Consider the following 20,270-nt stretch of genomic DNA (forward strand, 5'->3'; position numbering starts at 1 on the left):
AATCATGTTTTGAAAATAGGGGTGCCGATAATTGATCATATAACTTAACAACAGTCTTGGAACTTACGAAGAACAAGTCAATAAGAGTCTCTGTTGTCATTGTATAGTGTGTGGCAGTATTGGAATTAACAACATGCAACCCTATTGATTGCATGCTCCCCGTCAAATGTGTTTCTTCAAGCACATTACTATTAAAGTCACCAGTGACTATAATATCATTATAATGACAATTTATATCCTCAAGTCTCTTCACCAAGTCATCATATTGCACTCTTTTGTTCGGACGGTATACAACCCCAACCAGAACTTTTCTACACAAACAGTGAAGTTCGGCAAAAATATATTCAACTTTGTCTGTTGAACTAGACGAAGCAATGGGTCTGAAATCTATGTCATGTCTTATATAGATAGCAACTCCACCACCTCTGCCATCCCGACAGATACCAGTCTATTCCCATTTGTGGAAGTAATGTAGAATAGTATGAATATGCTAAGTTAAAGCGTTTCCGTGGAACATAAATTGGGGACTATGAATGAACTGCATTTTTTGTTGTTTTGAAGTTTCTTATCCTTGGTTATTAAGTCCCTTAGTTCTTAAGACCTTATTTTAGTCCTATTTTGTAAACCTACACTCATAGAAAAAAGTTTGCTGAAAATAGCAAACACTGTCTGCTGAATATTAGTAGTTAATTTTGCTGCTATTGTAGCAGTAGTTCTGCTATTACAGCAGTAGTACTGCAATTTCAGAGTAGCAGAAATAATAGAACACATTTGTAAATGTGTGTGTCAGTCGATGTTTATAATCACCACTGACCTTTCCATAACCTTTTTTCTTTAAATTTAGAAACAGCTGATTTTAATGATGTCGATTATCGTTAAAAGTGGCTACTGAATACCAAATTCGTTAACTCTTCTGTAATCGCTTTTTAACTAAACGATTTTCGTTAAAAAAAATATTTTACAGAGTTCCCCCACCGGCTTCTTAACATAGTATTTGAGTCCCAAGAACATTGTAATTGCACTTAAATGATGGTGGCGTTGACAGAATATCTGTCCATTTTTCACTGTGCGCCACCTCTTTGGGGAGAAGTTTTTACATGGCAAACTGCCTCTGAGGCTCAGGCGTTGGTGATGGTGAGGACTTGTCAAAATGAGGTCTGTACATGTAAAAGGAAATTGATAGAAAAGATTTTAGTTTTTGTGTAGAGCGTGAAATATATATATATATATATATATATATATATATATACATATGTTCCGGCACATACCAAATATCAGCACAATCATGTAAAAATTGTTGGTTCCTGAGGCTCTATCTAAGAATTAGCTTTTAGTTTATTTGTATACCCTCCACTATAGGATGGGGGTGTACTTATTTCGTCATTCGGTTTGTAACACCTCGAAATATGCGTCTAAGACCCCATAATGTATATATATTCTTGATCGTCGTGACATTTTAAGTCGAACTAGCCATGACCGTCCGTCCGTCTGTCTGTCGGATGCACGCTAACTTTTGAAGGAGTAGAGCTAGCCGCTTGAAATGTTGCGCAAATACTTCTTATTTGTGTAGGTCGGTTGGGATTGTAAATGGGCCAAATCGGTCCATGTTTTGATATAGCTGCCATATAAACCGATTTTGGGTCTTGACTTCTTAAGCCTCTAGAGGGCGCAATGCTAAGTATGGTTCAAATCGGTTCATAACCTGGTATAGCTGCCATATAAACTGATTTTGGGTCTTGACTTCTTGAGCTTTTAGAAGGCGGAATTCTTATCCAATTTGATTTTGCACATAGTGCTTAGTATGGTTGAAATCGGTTCATAACCTGGTATAGCTGACATATAAATCGATCTGGGATCTTGAGTTCTGGAATCTCTTGGCACAGATTTTGTACAACGGCTTCTCCCATGGCCTTCAAAATACTTGTGCAATATGGTCTGAATCGATCTATAGCTTGACACAGCTCCCATATAAACCAATCTCCCGATTTTGCTTCTTGAGCCCCGAATCGGACAATAACTTGATATAGCTCCACCTCCTCCTCCGTCCATATTCATTATTCTTTGTTTGGCTAAAAAGAGATACTGCGCAAAGAACTCGACAGATGCGATCCATGGTGGAGATAAGATATATAAGATTCGGCACGGCCGAACTTAGCTCGCTCTTACTTGTTGTCTTTTATTGTACTGTTGTTAAAATTTTTTAGTTTTAGAATATATTTCGTTACAATTTGTGTTTTTATACCCACCACCGGAGGATGGGGGTATATTCATTTTGTCATTCCGTTTGCAACACATCGAAATATCCATTTCCGACCCTATAAAGTATATATATTCTTGATCAGCGTAAAAATCTAAGACGATCTAGACATGTCCGTCCGTCTGTCCGTCTGTCGATATCACGCTACAGTCTTTAAAAATAGAGATATTGAGCTGAAATTTTGCACATATTCTTTTTTTGTCCATAAGCAGGTTAAGTTCGAAGATGGGCTATATCGGACTATATCTTGATATAGACCCCATATAGACCGATCCGCCGATTTAGGGTCCTAGGCCCATAAAAGCCACATTTATTATCCGATTTTTCTGAAATTTAAGCCAGTGAGTTGTGTTAGGCCCTTCGACTTCCTTCGTTAATTTGGCCCAGATCGGTCTAGATTTGGATATAGCTGCCATATATACCGATCCTCCGATTTATGGTGTTAGGCCCATAAAAGCCACATTTATTGTCCGATTTTGCTGAAATTTGGGACAGTGAGTTGTATTAGGCCTTTAGACATCTTTCTTCGATTTGGTCCAGATCGGTACAGATTTGGATATAACTGCCATATAGACCGATCCTCCGATTTATGGTGTTAGGCCCATAAAAGCCACATTTATTGTCCGATTTTGCTGAAATTCGAGACAGTGAGTTGTGTTAGGCCCTTGGACATCTTTCTTCAATTTGGTCTAGATCGGTTCAGATTTGGATATAGCTGCCATATATATCGATCCTCCGATTTATGGTGTTAGGCCCATAAAAGCCACATTTATTGTCCGATTTTGGTGAAATTTGGGACAGTGAGTTGTATTAGGCCTTTAGACATCTTTCTTCAATTTGGTCCAGATCGGTACAGATTTGGATATAGCTGCCATATAGAACGATCATCCGATTTATGGTGTTAGGCCCATAAAAGCCACATTTATTGTCCGATTTTGCTGAAATTTGGGACAGTGAGTTGCGTTGGGCCCTTCAACATCCTCCGTCAATTTGGCACAGATCGGTCCAGATTTGGATATAGCTGCCATGTGGACCGATATCTCGATTTAAAGTCTTGGCCCCCTAAAAGGCGCATTTATAATCCTATTTCACTGAAATTTGACACAGTGACTTATGTTAGGCTTTTCGACATCCGTGTCGTATATAGTTCAGATCGGTTTATTTTTTGATGTAGCTAGTGTACTTAATAATATTTGTTCCAAATCGGAACATATTTTGATATAACTGATATGGGACATAAGGTATGAAATTTTCACCGAATTTTGATGAAAGGTGGTTAAATATATACCCGAGGTGGTGGGTATCCAAAGTTCGGCCCGGCCGAACTTAACGCCTTTTTACTTGTTTTTTTTTTTTTAATATTGCTTCCACAGAAGTAATATATATGTGCATATATTGAAAAAGGAATAATTTTTTCATTCGCACCTTTTAAATAAAAAGAAGCAGAATAAATCTAAGTTCGATCATATATTTTGTTAAATTATTTTTGTATCCACATCCAAAGGATGGGAGTATACTAATCTAGTCATTCTATTTGTTACTTCTCGAAATATTGATCTGCGACCACATAAAGTAAATATATTCTGGATCGTCTCGATATTCTGATTCGATCTTATCATGTCCGTCCGTACGTCTGTCACGATAGCGGTCGAACGCGTCAAGCTAGCCGCTTGAAGTTTTGCTCAGATACTCCTTATTTATGTAGATCGTTGGGAACTCCAAATGGGGCATATAGGTTCAGATTTGGATATAGCTCTAATATAAACCGATCTCCCGATTTGACTTCTTGAGCCCCTGCAAGGGGCAATTTTCATCCGATTTAGCTGACATTTTGTATGACTTTTAACAACTGTACCAAGTTCAAATCGGTCTATAACCTGATATAGCTCCTCTATATAAGCCGATCTCCCGATTTCATTTCTTGAGCCCTTACAAGCCGTAATTTTTGTCCGATTTGGCCGAAACTTTGCATTCGATGTTCTGTGACGACTTCCAAACATATGCGAAGTACGGTTGAAATCGGTCTATAGCCTGATATAGCTCTCATATAAACCGATCTGCCTATTTGACTTCTTGAATCCTTGCAAGCCGCAATTTTTGTCCGATTTGGCTGAAATTGAGCAAGCGGTGTCCTGTTACGACTTTCAATAACTGTGCCAAGTAAGTTCCAAAGCAGTCTATAACCTGATTAGCTCCCATATAAACCGGTCTCTCGATTATCCTTGTTCGGTTCCTAGAAACTTAAATTTTGCTAGTTTGGCAAAAGTTTGATATGTAGAATAAAGTTATGCCCTTCAACTAGGTTTAGTTTGTATACATTTTTAGCAGAATCCATGGTGGTGGGTTCCCAAGATTCGGCCCGACTGAACTTAGCACTCTTTTACTTGCTGTTATTATGCTTAAATATTTTTTTGTGAATAAACATCGCCGTTTTTGAAAATTTCATGGTTTAAATTTCAACAGGCAATATCTTTTTATAAATGTATCCGAATAGGATTTTTAATGAATATTGGAGAGTATGGGTGTACATTATTAATAATTTTCTGTCAAATTGGACAAAAACGGACTGTACTGGGGGCTCCATGAATTGATTTTGGAGCTTTATCTATCAAGGAATATATCTGGTAATTGGAAGGTATAACAAATTTCATACAAGGTCCTAATATTAGCAACATTAGATTTTTTTACTAATTTTTTTCAGAAAAATTTTTGTGCACCGTTCTGCGGCATATAATTCACCCATTTAAGTTAACAGCAAATGATGCTCCAATTTCACTTAAAATGAGCTTTTTATAAAAGAAGAAAATGTTTACCCGGTATGGATAAATGGATAAAAATTTTATGCTATTGCAGATATATCAGGTTATAATCCGATTCGATCCATACCAAGGTAATGTTGGGGACAATAGTAGATGCCACTGTTCAAAATTTCAGCCAAATCGGATAAGAATTGCGTCCTCTATAGGCTCAAGGAGTAAGATCGGGAGTTCGGTTTATATGGGAGCTTTATGAGGCTATGAATCGATGTATTGGTTTGACATTTTTTGCGCTATAAAAAATATTTATTGTTTGTATTTGTCACAAAATTTTTCAATTTTATCTTAAAAAAGGTCCCACGTTTTTCATAAAAGAAGTGTATTTCATAAAAGAAGTGTGTTTGTTCGTTTATGGCAAATGAATTACTTTTTTGCTTGTAGAAAATAAATTGCAGAATAAAAGGATTTTACAAAAATCTTTCCCATTTTAACACATTTTCTTTCTTACATTTTCTTTCTTAAATGTCTTCGTAAATTAATAAATACGAAGCCTATCTCGGCCGAAATTCCAAACAAAAATTAATTTAAAAAATCGAAATTCTCGAAACCAGTGCAGAATTTTTTGATGACTATCGATCAAAATGAATATTGCAAATTGGACTACAAATTAAGATTTGGCAGCCCGAACAAATTTTACAAATGCTGAGGTGACCAACTTTAGGGTCCTGCCCAGAGGTTCCCGAAACACCTAGGGCCTGAAAAATTGTACACGTTATCTCGTTAACACCTCATCTCTAACCATTTCAAATTAGTTAAAGAATTAACTTCAACCGTTCCTTAGCGGCAATTTTATTTACTAATTAAGCGAAATGATAAGCAACCACCATTTTAAAGGAAAGCCCGAAGTGTTAGCCGCAGCGGGACATCCCTTAGTAGGAAAGGTTTTACAAAGCCAAATACCCCAGAAATGTCGCTACAATACTGGCTATCTCTTCAATAATGAAAATTTTGTCTGATATGCCAACAACTGCACCACGGTAGTATCCACCACCAAGGTTGTGTGTATCTCAAGTTCGACCTGACGAAATTAAGAACATTTTTATACCCTTCTCCATTGTATACTAAATACATCATACGTGTTGTAACAACCGGAACACCGTTCCAGCTAAAAATTTTATTTAACTGGAAGTACTCGTACATACTAAAAGTTAAATTGTTATCTGATTTAGACCATACTTGCCACGATTGTTGGAAGTCGTACAGACAGAATACTACGTTACAAATTTCAATCGCACAATAATTGCGGATTCTGGGGGCTCAAAATTCAATTCGAGAGATTGGTTTATATGGAAGCTATATCAGATTATAGACCCATTCGGACCATACTGGGTATGATTCTCGGGATTCGTAACAGAACACTACTTGCTAAATTCGCTAAATCGTTAAACAATTGCGGCTTCCAGGGGCACTTGAAGTCAAGTCGGAAGATCGGTTTATATGGGGAGCTATATTCAAATCTAAACCGATGTGACCCATTTAGAATCCCAACAACCTCCATCAATAAGAAGTATGTGTGCAAAATTTCAAGTTGTTAATTTTACGAGTTCGACCGCTATCGTGATTTCCACAGACGGACGGGCAGACATGGCTAGATCGACTCATAATGTCAAGAAGATAGATACTTTGTTGGGGTCGTAAATCAATATTTCGAGGTGTTACAATAGAAGTATTAGATTTGTGTACCCCTATCCTATGGTGGAATGTATAAAAAATGTCCGTAAAGTTGTAATGATTTCCTATTTTATATTTTGCGCATCTAAAAGCGCTGAATAGCATGCATACATAGTGAAAGCGCATTCAAGTGAAACATTGCATTATAACTTCTCTAGCGATTTTAGCGCACCAGTAGGACTAAGGCCACCGTAGCTCAGAGGTTAGCTTGTCCGCATTTGATGCTGTACGCCTGGGTTCAAACCTCGACGAAAACATAAAAAAATTGCACATCCCTTTTTTAAATGGGCCTAATGATAGCGCCGACCGTCCGTTTGTCGAAATCACTATAGCGGTCTTACGCGTATCGTCTGTCGATGGGGATTGCAACTGGGCTATATAAGTTCAGATTTGGATATAGTTCTCATATAAACCGATCTCCCGCTTTGACTTCGTGAGCTCGTGGAAGCCACAATTTTTGTCCGATTTGGCTGAAATGTTGCACAAAGTGTTCTGTTATGACTTCCAACGACTGTACCATATGCGGTTCAAAGAACCTGATATAGCTCCCATATAACCCGATCTTCCGATATGACTTCTTGAGCTCCTAGAAACTTCAATTTTCATCCCATTTGGCTGAAATTTTGTATGTAGTGTTTTGTTATGATTTATAACAATGTATTTATCGGCCGATTTACACTTAAATGGATGTAGTAAATATATATAGGGTATAGGGTATTCGAGCGCATCTTTGATTTATGCCAATCGTTGCCCCGTTTTCTACACATATTGCTTTTCCTTCGAGAGCTAGGTGACTTATGACCAGACATATGTTGTTATATATCGCCATAGAAATCACGGATGTTGCGTACTTTTATTCCTTCACTCCTAGTCTCGTTCGATGCTTCTAGAATGCCCGTTAAGGCCAAAACAGAAAGAGTGCGTTGATCTTTGTTTTTAAGCGTTGCGTTGAAAAATGCAACTCGGCAAACAAATCCCCCAAAAACATCGCGCAAAAGTTAAACAATTTTTAGCTTTGAAGCCTAAAAACATAACTTCACGTATGACAACACAGAATGTCGCTTAATTTCAGTCGTCAGAGTTAAAAATTCTTTAATTTTTGCGTACTGCTTTGATGGGATTTGTTTGCAGAGTTACATTTTTCAACGCAACGCTCAAAAACAAAGCTCAACGCGCTCATTCTGTTTTGGCTTTTACGATCTCGTTTTCATCGGTTCTCTCCTTAATATCTTTCATATCCACGAGAATAATTTCCCTATGACTTTATTACTCTTTCGAGTTTCCTTGCGTTTCGGCCTTCCTTTACCAGCTCTATGCGCACATTTCGAACTTTAGTTTTGTGGATCTTTTTTTATTGCAACTATTTTACTAATTTCGTCATTCCGTTTGTAACACATCGAAATATTGATCTGAGTTCCAAGAATGTACATATATCTTGGATTGTCGTGACATTTTAAGTCGCTTTAGCTTCGTCCGTCCGTCTGTGGAAAGCACGCTAACTTCCGAAGGAATGGAGCTAGGCGTTTGAAATTTTGCATGGATACTTCTTTTTAGTATAGGTTGGTTGGAATAATTAATGGGATCTATCGTCCATGTTTTAATATAACTGTCATATAAACCGATCCTGCACCTTGATTTCTTGAGCCTCAAAATGGCGCAATTATTATCCCATTTGGCTGTAATTTTGCAAAACAACTTCTTCTATGACCTTAAATATACGTGCTAAATATGATCGGTGTAAAACCTGATGTAGCTTTCTACCCTAGTCTCCTCTATTTCCCAACTCATATTGTTCATCATTTTTTTCACTGGGTCCAAAGATAGAGCCGTTGTACATTCGATATGTTTTTCCTTCCCTATGCAGGAAGGAAGGCCATGCGAGGGTTGACACAGAATCCTTATGAGATTTTGTGTTCGAAACCAAACCCGTGTTAACCAGGGCAAGGTCATTTCTAGTAGATTTCACTCCACTAACTCAGGTTCCAGATTACTACAACCGTCAGGCCAGGGGTTCTTCCATCCAACTCCGTGTGTTCCATAATTAGGATCTTACTGTGTCGATCCCTATGCCATCCAGGAACGTAAAAAATATATTGCAGCCACCCTTCCTGGAGTCAGATACAGACCAGCAAGCCGCCTGGGTGAGACGATGCTGGATATATTGGCAAGATCCCGTCTCCTGCCGAAACTAGTTTCCATGGTGTCATTAAGCCCGTTCTCTCTCCTAAGGATTCCTTATGTTTCTTCCGTTCACTGGTTTGATTAAAAATCGGTTTAGATTTAGTAATCTCTCCTATATATGAGTAACCCGATTTTCTCCATTCAAGCCTTTGCTAGGGCATTAGTCAACCGATATTCTCAAAATTTTGCAATTTCGGTTCAGAACTACATATGTCGTCCATATTATGACTTCGGCCAATTTAGGCCATAGATGTTGAGTATTATATAGCCGGCACCGCCCGTCTTTTGCCTTATCTTACTCGTTTATTCAATATTTATACGACCTACCTCAATGTTTGTGCAAATGCTGTGTTGAAGCTGTAAATGCACAATGGGATGCTTCAATTGTAACTGACATTGATGGTGACACATGATTGGGTGTTATTGGCAGCTCGTAATTGAGTTGTTTCCGTCACTTGCATTTATTTGAGCACCGGCGCAAGTGTATGCGAACAACTACATGTCTGAGCGATGGCGCATGAAACACAATTAAGACGCATTCACACATAGGATAACTACATCCTTGTACAGCATTCAAAGGTAGACAGATGGCAGGCCAAAGCAAAAGAAAAGAATTCAAAGTTAAAAGAGTCCATTTTATAATGGAAAGTTTAAACTTTTTTTCCACGATTTTTATACCCTCCACCATAAGATGGGGGTATACTAATTTCGCCATTCTGTTTGTAACTACTCGAAATATTCGTCTGAGACCCCATAAAGTATATATATTCTAGATCGTTGCAACATTTTATGTCGATCTAGCCATGTCCGTCCGTCTGTCTGTCGAAAGCAAGCTAACTTCCGAAGGAGTAAGGCTAGCCGCTTGAAATTTTGCACAAATACTTCTTATTAGTGTAGGTTGGTTGGTATTGTAAATGGGCCATATCGGTCCATGTTTTGATATAGCTGCCATATAAACCGATCTTGGGTCTTGACTTCTTGAGCCTCTAGAGTGCGCAATTCTTATCCGATTTGAATGATGTTTGGCACGTAGTATTTTGTTATGACATCCAACAACTGTGCCAAGTATGGTTGAAATCGGTCCATAACCTGATATAGCTGTAATATAAACAGATCTGGGGATTTTACTTTTTGAGCTTCTAGAGGGCGCAATTCCTATCCGATTTGGCTGAATTTTTGCATGACGTATTTTATTTTTACTTTCAACAACTGTATCAAATAAGGTTTAAATCGGTTCATAACCTGATATAGCTGCCATATAAACCGATCTGGGATCTTGACTTGTTAATCCCTAGAAGTCGCAATTATTATCCGATATACCTGAAATTTTGTACGATGGATCCTCTCATGACCATCAACAAACGTGTTTATTATGGTCTGAATCAGTCTATAGCCCGATACAGGACCTATATAAATCGTTCTCTCACAGGTCTCCAACATATAATTTAATTGTGGTCCGAACCGGACCATATCTTGATATCGTTTTAATAGCAGAGCAACTCTTTTCTTATATCCTTTTTTGCCTAAGAAGAGATGCCGGGAAAAGAACTCGACAATGCAATCCATGGTGGAGGGTATATAAGATTCGGCCCGGCCGAACTTAGCACGCTTTTACTTGTTTAATCTTGTTTTCATTGGATTGGAGTCCACTTCCTTAATTTTAATGTTGAAATGGTTATTCGAAACACAACGGCAGCCTTAAATAACGCCAGAAAGTTGGTCCGTCAGTGGTTCCAGTTACCAATTAAAGGAAGTATTAACCAGGTGTTTAACATTTTGATCTATATTGAAGCAATATTTTGATTGGCAGTAAATTGGCAAAAATGAAAAGCAAACAATTAATGTTTGATGCCCATAATCTTAAAAATCATAGACTTATAGAGATCTTCTATAATTTATCATAGTAAAATTCTAAGACGATTTAGCCATGCCTGCAATTTTGTCTTTTTGCTTTCTATAATAACCTACAGTCTTTCGAAATAAATATACATATTATGCTCAACTTGTCACAATTCATTTATTTGTGCAAAGACAACTAAGCTTCATCAGACTATATATTGACATCACCTAAAGAAAATTATATATTTTAACCGATTGTTTTGAATAAAATAAACGATACTCATTCCAAATTAAGGTCAAGTCGAACTCCATTTAGTTATAGCTCCATCTATAAATAAATTGTATAAGATCCTTCGACAACTATAAGAATAAGAATGGACCAGAGATGGCTTGTAAAAAACTGTGACGTATATGACAAATAGTCGAAAACGTCGTTAACCTAGCCAAAGGGTCTTGCATATGGTATATGACTGGGCTAGACCCAGGGTCTTATTGTTAACCACGTTTCCTCAATAAGACGATTTTGATATCTGACGAAATCGATATCTTGGATAGGAAACTGAATTGGAAGTGTCATATTCAGAAGCGTACTGAGAAGGCTCACAGATGTTGGGCACTATGTAAATGGGCCGTAGGCTCGAAATGGGGCCTGAATCCGAGGATAGTCCACAGGCTCTACAGGAGCGTAATTAGCTGTGTAGAAAAGGTGAAACATAAGAACCATACAACAGGTTCAGAGAGCATGTTGTCTTGGCATAGGCGGGGCGATGAGGACCGCGCTCACTAGAGCACTGGAGACTATTCTAGATATCCGACCCATTGACATACAGATTAAGTGTGAGGCTGCCACTGCGACTATGAGACTTAAGGCGGCGAATGAATTGAGGATGGGAGCAGCTCATAACATCGTGGTATAATCAAGGCGATAGGAAACCTGGAAGGAATGGAAGACGTCTCAGATTGGATACCTGAGTCGAGTGCGAGGCACTGCTGCCATCGGCACAGTCTTGGATTGACGGAACCCTAGTATTGCCATCTGGAAGATCATGTTACACGGATGGATCAAAGCTAGAGGACAAAGTGGGCTTGGGGTCTACATTGCGAATCCATGGACTGAGATCTGTTTTAGGCTGCCTGACCACATTACGGTCCTGCAGGCGGAGATCCGGTCGATCACGGAATGCGTGAGGTGGTGTGGTGCTAACGCGAGGACTTCGAATGTGAACATCTTTACCGACGGAAAAATTGCCATAAGGGCAATAACAACCAGGACGGTAAGGTCACGAACAGTTTTGTAGTGTAAGAGATTAACGCCTTCTCTGAGGATGGCAAAATCCGCATCATTTGGGTGCCGGGCCATAACGGAGTAAGGGGAAATGAAAGGACAGACGATTTAGCGGGGCATGGGGCGGATTAATATTTGCACCCTCTTTTCAACCTAACCTAACCTAGCCATAGACAAGTAAGAAGGCATCAAGTTCGGTCGGCCGAACTTTGGATCCCCCCAATTTGGATATATATATTAACCATTCAATTCATTGAAAATTAATTATATATGAATCCTTAGCAGCTATATCTAAATATGGTCTCATCTCCACCATATTCAGGCTATGTAAGGGTATAAATTAACTCTCGTACGAAATTTATCGGGAGATCGGTATTATGTATATGAATGCTACTTTCACATATAAATCCCTTCAGAACTATATATGACACTTTGTCAAATTTCGGTGAAATTCGAGAAATAAACGCGCTTTTACTGACCCTAGAACTTAAATCGAGAGATCGGTATATATGGCAGCTATCATCCAAATATAGCCCTATTTTGACCATACTCGGAACGAATGTCGAGTGTTCCTACCAAAACTCAATGTGCTAAGATTCAGCGAAATCGGTTAATAAATTCAGTTTTTATGAGCCTTAAACTTTAAATCGGGAGATCAGTATATATGGCAGCTACATCCAAATATGTACCGATCTGGACCCTACTCAATAGGTATGTCGAAGATTCTAACACAAATGTAAGCGAAATTGGACAATAAATACGCCTGTTATGGGCCCAAGACATTAAATTGAGAGATCGGTCTATAGGCAGTTATATCGAAATAATAACCATACTCTCTACGAATGTCGAGAGGCCTAACACAACTTAGTGTGGGCAATTTAAGCAAAATCAGACAATAAATACGCCTTTTGTAGTCCCAATACCTCCAATCGAGAGATCGGCCTATTTGGCATCTACAATATATCCAAATCTGAACCGACCTGAGCCAAATTAAACAACGATGTCAAGTGGTCCACCGTTACTTACTGTTCCAAATTTCAGCGAAATCGGATAATAAATGCGCTCTTATGGGCGCAAGACCCTAAATCGAGAGATCAGTCTATACGGCAGCTACATTAAAATCTGGATCGATAACATAACTCGCAGTCCGAAATTTCTGCGAAATCGGATTATAAATGTGGCTTTAATGGGCCTAAGACCCTAAATCGGCAGATCGGTATATATGAGGACTATATTAAGATATGTTTCGATATAGTCCTTTTTCGAACTTAACTTGCATGGACAAAAAAAGAATCTGTGTAAAGTTTAAGCTCAATATCTCTATTAAAGAAAATCGTACAATTATTTTAACTTTGGTGGAGATATGGCGTTTTTGATTTTTACTACTTTTTATACATTTTATACAAGTATAGGATTTTTTCGACGTTTTCAAAATGTAAGCCCTCTCTTGATTCTCTTGTCATTCTGTTTGTATACCTCACTTTGTTATTATGCTACTACCAAGGTGAATTTAATAAGGTTGGCGCATCGGTGAATTGCTACAACAAATCATTTTTTATTGGAACTCGATATATCAAACTTGTAAGCAAGGCGAATAAAATTCGATTAGCGTTGACATTTTTAATTTTCGGCAAATTTGATTCAACCAATCAGAGCCAGACATTTATTTATATTTGAGTGTCAAAGCAAAAAAAAAAAATTTAGCTTTTCCTATAAAACCACCAAGATGGCGGGAGAGGCGAACTAACCCAGGATTTGTGAAAATGGGGAGTTATAGACGGTTGATCAACAATTGTGGTACTACCCCGATATTGCGAGGAAAGTGCAGGATTATGGCTAAACGAACACCTTTTTTCTAGTCTAAATTAACTTCTCGCCATTCTGGACTATAGTCAAGAATTTAGTATGCCAAAGGCGCTTTAAATGGTAGCTGAGGGAAGCTTTCCAGTTCGCCAGCCACTGTACTGCCATAAATTTTATCTGTGTTTTCCTGAGATTTCTAAATCGTTTTTCTAAGGCGACATAATGAACCATAGAAACGATCGCCGCGAGGACACCATGCGATTGGTTTTTTAAAGGCGCCAATAACGCGTCTTTTCACATTAAGTATCACAGGCGTATCAGGTGTGAATGTGAGGCACTCAATTCAACTATCTGCAATCTGTGGACGCGTCAGGAAGCCCTAAACTGAGCTTTTCATGAACACCACACAAATAGGAGCTCAGTTCCGAGGAGTTCCGACCCGCGCGGTGCTCATAGTTATCTCGTTGGTTATAATTTGACTTAAGGAAAAAAATAATAATATAACAGATTTGCATTTCCTTTGGCAGCAATTCCTTCTCTGATACACCTAGCACTGTTGCACAGAATTAGGTCTCCTACATACACTTAAATATTGAAATATTTGAAATGTAGCCTTCCATTTTAAATGTTAATTGTTTTTAAAGCTCCAAATCCCATTTCGCAACCTGTTGACAAGCCCGGCAGCTATAAGCTTCTCTTGAACTATAAGTCTTATTCCATTAATTGAACATACAATAAAAAAAACACATAAACTTAAATTTTGAATTTTAGAAATTTAAATTGAAGTTTAATGCTTTTAATATCTGCCGTTCCATCAGCTGTGTTGATGCGCCCACCTTATTAAATACGCATTGACTACTAACTTTAAAACTAAAGCTGTCCAACTGAAACTTTGTACCGATACGCAAAATAAATATACATTTCTATATAAAGGTGTTACGAATGCTATTTGGCGCATATCTTAAACTTATTTCACAGTTCATTAAATCATCTGTCAATTGCCATCCTTATTTATTTTGTTATCAATACTTCAATAATAAATTTTATTTTATTAAATCAAATATCCTTGTAGTATGTCAACGTTTCAATACCATGTTGTGTGCCTGCGTCCTTTTAGTATGCATGTAAATCTTTATTAAATCAATAGTCCGTATGCTTGTATGGCGTTGCTGGCATATTCCAAAATTAAAATGACAGCAACAGATTTCTATCAACGCCATCAATGTCAATGCAAATGCTGCTGCAATTCCATTCTTTATTAGATTTGTCCATTCTAACCATAAAATGATTTGAAACACTACATCTGCTTTGAAGTTTTGACAGCAGTAGCCAACTGATGTTACCGCAACAAATGTGTAAATATCACAGCTGCCATTTATCCGGCTAATTGAAGGAAATTTAATTTGTTGTACTGCAATTAAACCTCTTAATTTTCTCACACGCATGAAAAGTTTGTGCTGCTTAAACATTTTCATTTAAATTTAAAAAAAGTTAATCAAATTAAGTTATAAAGCAAACATATCTGTGGACATTTGATAACAAATCAAATCTCAAATATTCGAATTTTACAGAAGGGTGAAAAACACATAAAATAGCAAACAAAACCTTTTGCATACCAATTTAAGCGAATGACGACAGCTAGTTAGATAAAGAAGTCTTTGAAGCTTATTTTATCTCAGGTTTCAAAAATCCACAACTAACCGTTTTTAAAAAACATTACAAATAAAAATATGTGTTGTTTTGTCAAATTTATTTTAAGTAGGAGAATGAAATTTGTGCATTTTATGTCGAACTAGCCGAACCGAACATTCTTTAACTCTATAATATCTTTTTAAGGTGGGAACACTTCGCCCTGAATGCGGATATCGAAATGCGTTCGAACATCGGACAAAGCGGTGTTTATCCCCTCTTAATGTTGGCGACATTTGCGAGGTACAATGCCATGCATGGTCATTTAAAAATTTTTCCCCAAAGTGGGGTCGCACTGCGGGACGCCGTTCGGACTCGGCTATAAAAACGTCCCTTATCATTGTATCGGAAAGCACTCATTGATGGTGATGCTCGGTTCCTGGTGGTAATGTTCTTCCTTAGGGCAATGTTCTCATTAGGAGAGGGATGGCACCTCGGACATTTCGATATCAAATTTGTGATGCACTTCCAAATACCTTTAATTTGAGCCCCATATTACCATGGCCGGTAAATATGAACCGTTTGAAGGGTGTTTTGGGGCTGGGACGGCCACCGTCACTTTGTACTGAAAAGAGACAAAATTTCAGTGTAATATTCTCGTATGACAAAAATTCAACACGGGCCGGACCCCTTCGAAATTATTTTATTTTAAGACAAAATTTTGGTGCCAACACCAAACTTCTTGAGCTCCTGGAAGCCGCAAATTTTGTTCGATTTGGTTAAAGTTTTGCATGGAGTGTTTTGTTATGTTGACTTTGAATGCGTAGCTGTTTTACTTAAAATCTTTGTTTCAGTGTTTATCAAACTCAACCATGGAAAGTTCAACTTAGCTCTCATCTTTACTGGAAAGATTGTAAAAGTCTTTCTCAAAAAACTGGCGCTCAAATGAATGTTGTGAATTCGTGTATTTTTGGTTAGCTGAATTTATCAAATGGGTCCAAAATAGGAAGAATTGTGTGCATATTTCAATTTACATCGTTATCTGATTTGCATGCAATCTGGCACAAAGCATTTGAATATGTCTTCCCAACAGAAAATGAGGTTGTAGTTAGTCTGTTATTCTAAAATTGCAAACATTTTACTATAACATCAAAACAAATGTTGAAATAGCAGCGAAATTAATAACGAACAGACAGCAGAGTATTTGCTATTTTTCATCACTGTAGAAGGTATATAGAAATATAGTCTGTTCACAAGATCATAAGTTTTGGTTAGGTAAAGTTGAAAAAAGAGTGCAGATATTAATTTGTTCTATGTCACTATGAACATACATTTAAGTCAACAATTTGCATGTTGTGCGCTCCAAATACTAAAAACGGGGTAAGGTTAGCTTTAAGTGGCAGTCTGCCATTAGACTCACTTAGACGTTTTTGTACCCTAGGAACAGGAAAAGTTGCCTTCTAGTTTCTACCTCCACACTTACGCTAAATCAGACAAGTTCCCAATGAAATGAGAACCTAAAGTGACACTCCCTCTGACTACCAGTGCGGTACGCACAGACAGCGGATGATCTATAGTTTATTGTTCCTCGGCGTCCTCACAGATTCTCCAAAAGTAGTTACTTGTAACCTTAAGACTATTTTCAATTAGTGCATATATTCTTAGTGGATTTAGTCATGTCCGACCATCAGTTCGTCCGTCCGTCTGTCCGCTCTTCCGTGGAAAACATGCTAGGAGTAAAGCTAGGCGAAGAATAAAGCTAGACGCTTAATATTATGCACTAAAACTTCTTCTAAGTGTTCATCGATTGGGATTATAAATGGGACTAATCGGTTCATGTTTAGAAATATCTGCCCTATAAATATGGTTGCCCAAAAAGTAATTGCGGATTTTTCATATAGTCGGTGTTGACAAATTTTTTTCACAGCTTGTGACTCTGTAATTGCATTCTTTCTTCTGTCAGTTATCAGCTTTTACTTTTAACTTGCTTTAGAAAAAAAGTGTAAAAAAGTATATTTGATTAAAGTTCATTCTAAGTTTTATTAAAAATTCATTTACTTTTTTTTAAAAAATCCGCAATTACTTTTTGGGCAACCCAATAGATCACCCGATTTGATTTCTTGAGTCTCTTAAGGCACAATTCTTATCTAACTTCGGTGAAATTTTGCACGTGGTGTTTTGCTATGGCTTCCAATAACTTTAACGAGTATGGTAAATCGGGCATAACCTTATATAGCTGTCTTATAGACAGATTTCCTACAAAGTCAAATTAATGAAATTTGCAAATATGCTCCAAATCATTCACCTGACATAGATCCCATACAAACCGACCTTCAGATTACCTACATAAGCCTCTATAAGGCGCAATTACCGCCCGATTTGACTGAGATTTGGCACGTGCCAAATCTCCACATCGTTTTATAACTTAATATGACACACATATATACGAATCTTACGATTTGACTTCTTGAGCCTCAGATGGCGTTATTACTATTCGAATTGCCTGAAATTTTAAGGTGGTTTGACTTCTTACAGCCTTGAAAAGTACACTCATAGAAAAAACGTTTGCTGAAAATAGGAAACATTGTCTGCTGAATATTGGTAGTTACTTTTGCTGCTTTTGTAGCAGTAGTTCTGCTTTTACAGCAGTAGTACTGCAATTTTAGAGTAGCAGGCTTGCTGCTGAAAAATCTGTTGTTTGCTGAAAACGAATGCTGTTTTATTATGAAGGCGATGGTAGAAGAAACAAGTAAAAGGGTGCTGAGTTCGGCCGAGTCGAATCTTGGGAACCCACCGCCATGGATTCTGCTAAAAATGTATACAAAATAAATTTAGTTTTAGGGCATAAGATTTAGGGCATAGTTTTAGGGGCGGCTTCCAGAAGTCAAATCGGTAGATCGGAATATATGGGAGCTATATGAGGTTATAGACCGATTAAAACCGTTCTTAGCACAGTTGTTGGAAATCATAACAGAACACTATGTGCAAAATTTCAACCAAATCAGATGAATGAATCTTCTAGGGGCTCAAGAAATCAAATCTGGAGATCAGTTTATATGGGAGCTATATCCAAATCTGAACCGATATGGCCCATTTGCAATGTGGTCTAAGACGAATATTTCGATGTGTTACAAACGGAATAACTAGATTAGTGTACCCCCATCCTATGGTGGTGGGTATAAAAATCGTTCAAAGAACTTATCACATGCGGCTCATCGTGAAGGGTTTATAGCATTCGTGGAGGTAATTTGATATTACTTTTCTTTACTTATTTAATTTAATTTTATTTATTTGTTTTATTTAATTTTTGTTTGTTTTATATAACATTTTTAAGTTTTTGTTTTGCTGAATTTATTTAACACTCCTCTTAACAACCCCACCAGATATGGAGCAGCAACCTAAATCAGCAAGCAAAAGACGTTTTAGGAGGTAACCCGCTGGTTTAAAATTGCAATAGCAGAGCTCTGCTGTAATATCAGCAAAATTAACTGCTAACAGTCGACAGACAGCGTTTGCTATTATCAGAAACTTTTTTCTATGAGTATATGCTATTTGCAAGACCCTTTCGACTTTTTTGCATAGCTTATTCGTACCCCTTCCTCTTAGAAGTATTATAACATTGTCAGACGTAGTTCAAATCCTTCCTTAGGTTATAGGTTATATATGGTAGCCACTTATAGATGTGGCGTTAAAATGCCTCCCTGTGGTGTGCATATGGCTTATGCAATCTCTAGGGACCCCTCACTTTACCTGTTTTTAGATCTCGTCAAGTTCTTTTTTTGAGTCCTAAATCATGCTTGTCGGTTCAGTATATCAAAAGTTTAAGCCCATAGAAGATTGGACTTCCTGTTTCTCACCCTGTATTAAAAATATAAACATTTTCCAATTTCCTACAAGCCTATGTCCTCTTCTACAAATTCCTGGAGCTATTTCAACCAATATAGCTTTAATTAAAACTTTTAAAAGGCTCCATAAAGTCTAAGACTCCGAGCTTAACCCTCTTTGGATACGGGTTACACCCATCATGTCATCACGGTCGCCATTCCTTAACCTATTAAATCATGATTTACACTTATGATTATAATTTGTAACCTACAATATTCTCTTTCTACTTATAATTGCAGTACACAAGTTGGGAAGGAAACCCAGGATACCAGAATCAGCAACAAATTGGCAGAGCTGTTGGTGATCACTTTTTCACATGTCCCACAAACGAATATGCCCAGTCCTTGGCTGAACGAGGTGCTGGAGTTCATTATTACTACTTCACACATGTAAGTAATTTGCACGATTTATCTCTCTCTCTCTCTCTCTTCCTATGATGATCAAAACCTAATAAAAACCGGAGTTTCTATCAATGAAAACCTTCATTGTGACGTCGTTGTTTAGGCGGAGACACACCAACCCATCTTGTTCAAAAGAGATGCTCGATGGTTTGCGGATAATGAGACACAAAATTTATTTTGAAATCATTCCTCCTTACTTGCTACCTTACCAACTATTTATTAACCTACCCACAAACTAGCCGCTCTTATCTTATAATTAATGAGTAAATAGAATAGTATGGTAGATTGCTGTGACCTTTTCCAAATCGTTTTGACCTGCGTGCCTATGTCGTTTTTGGGTCATAAATCCTTTATTAGCGTTCCGCTTTATTACATGCAGCAGATCAATATTTCCCATTGGGAAATTCCTAAGATTGAAATTCCATTAAATATCCATTTGCATATTTGGGGTCACTCGTAGCACTATGTGAAATGAGCATGTTTGAGAAACTCAAACACATTTA

At 37.6% G+C, this 20,270-nt stretch overlaps 1 protein-coding gene across 5 annotated transcripts in view; it reads left to right on the forward strand.

Moving 5' to 3' along the window:
• Positions 1–20,270, forward strand: part of LOC106096077 (acetylcholinesterase) — a 451,106-nt gene that overhangs the window by 318,922 nt on the left and 111,914 nt on the right. For all 5 annotated transcript variants that reach the window (XM_059361337.1, XM_013263626.2, XM_059361335.1 and 2 more), the window contains 1 exon segment: positions 19,606–19,755. In XM_059361337.1, the coding sequence (XP_059217320.1) occupies positions 19,606–19,755 (150 nt within the window).

The sequence above is a fragment of the Stomoxys calcitrans genome, chromosome 2 (genome assembly GCF_963082655.1).
Source record: "Stomoxys calcitrans chromosome 2, idStoCalc2.1, whole genome shotgun sequence".
Lineage (NCBI taxonomy): Eukaryota > Metazoa > Arthropoda > Insecta > Diptera > Muscidae > Stomoxys > Stomoxys calcitrans.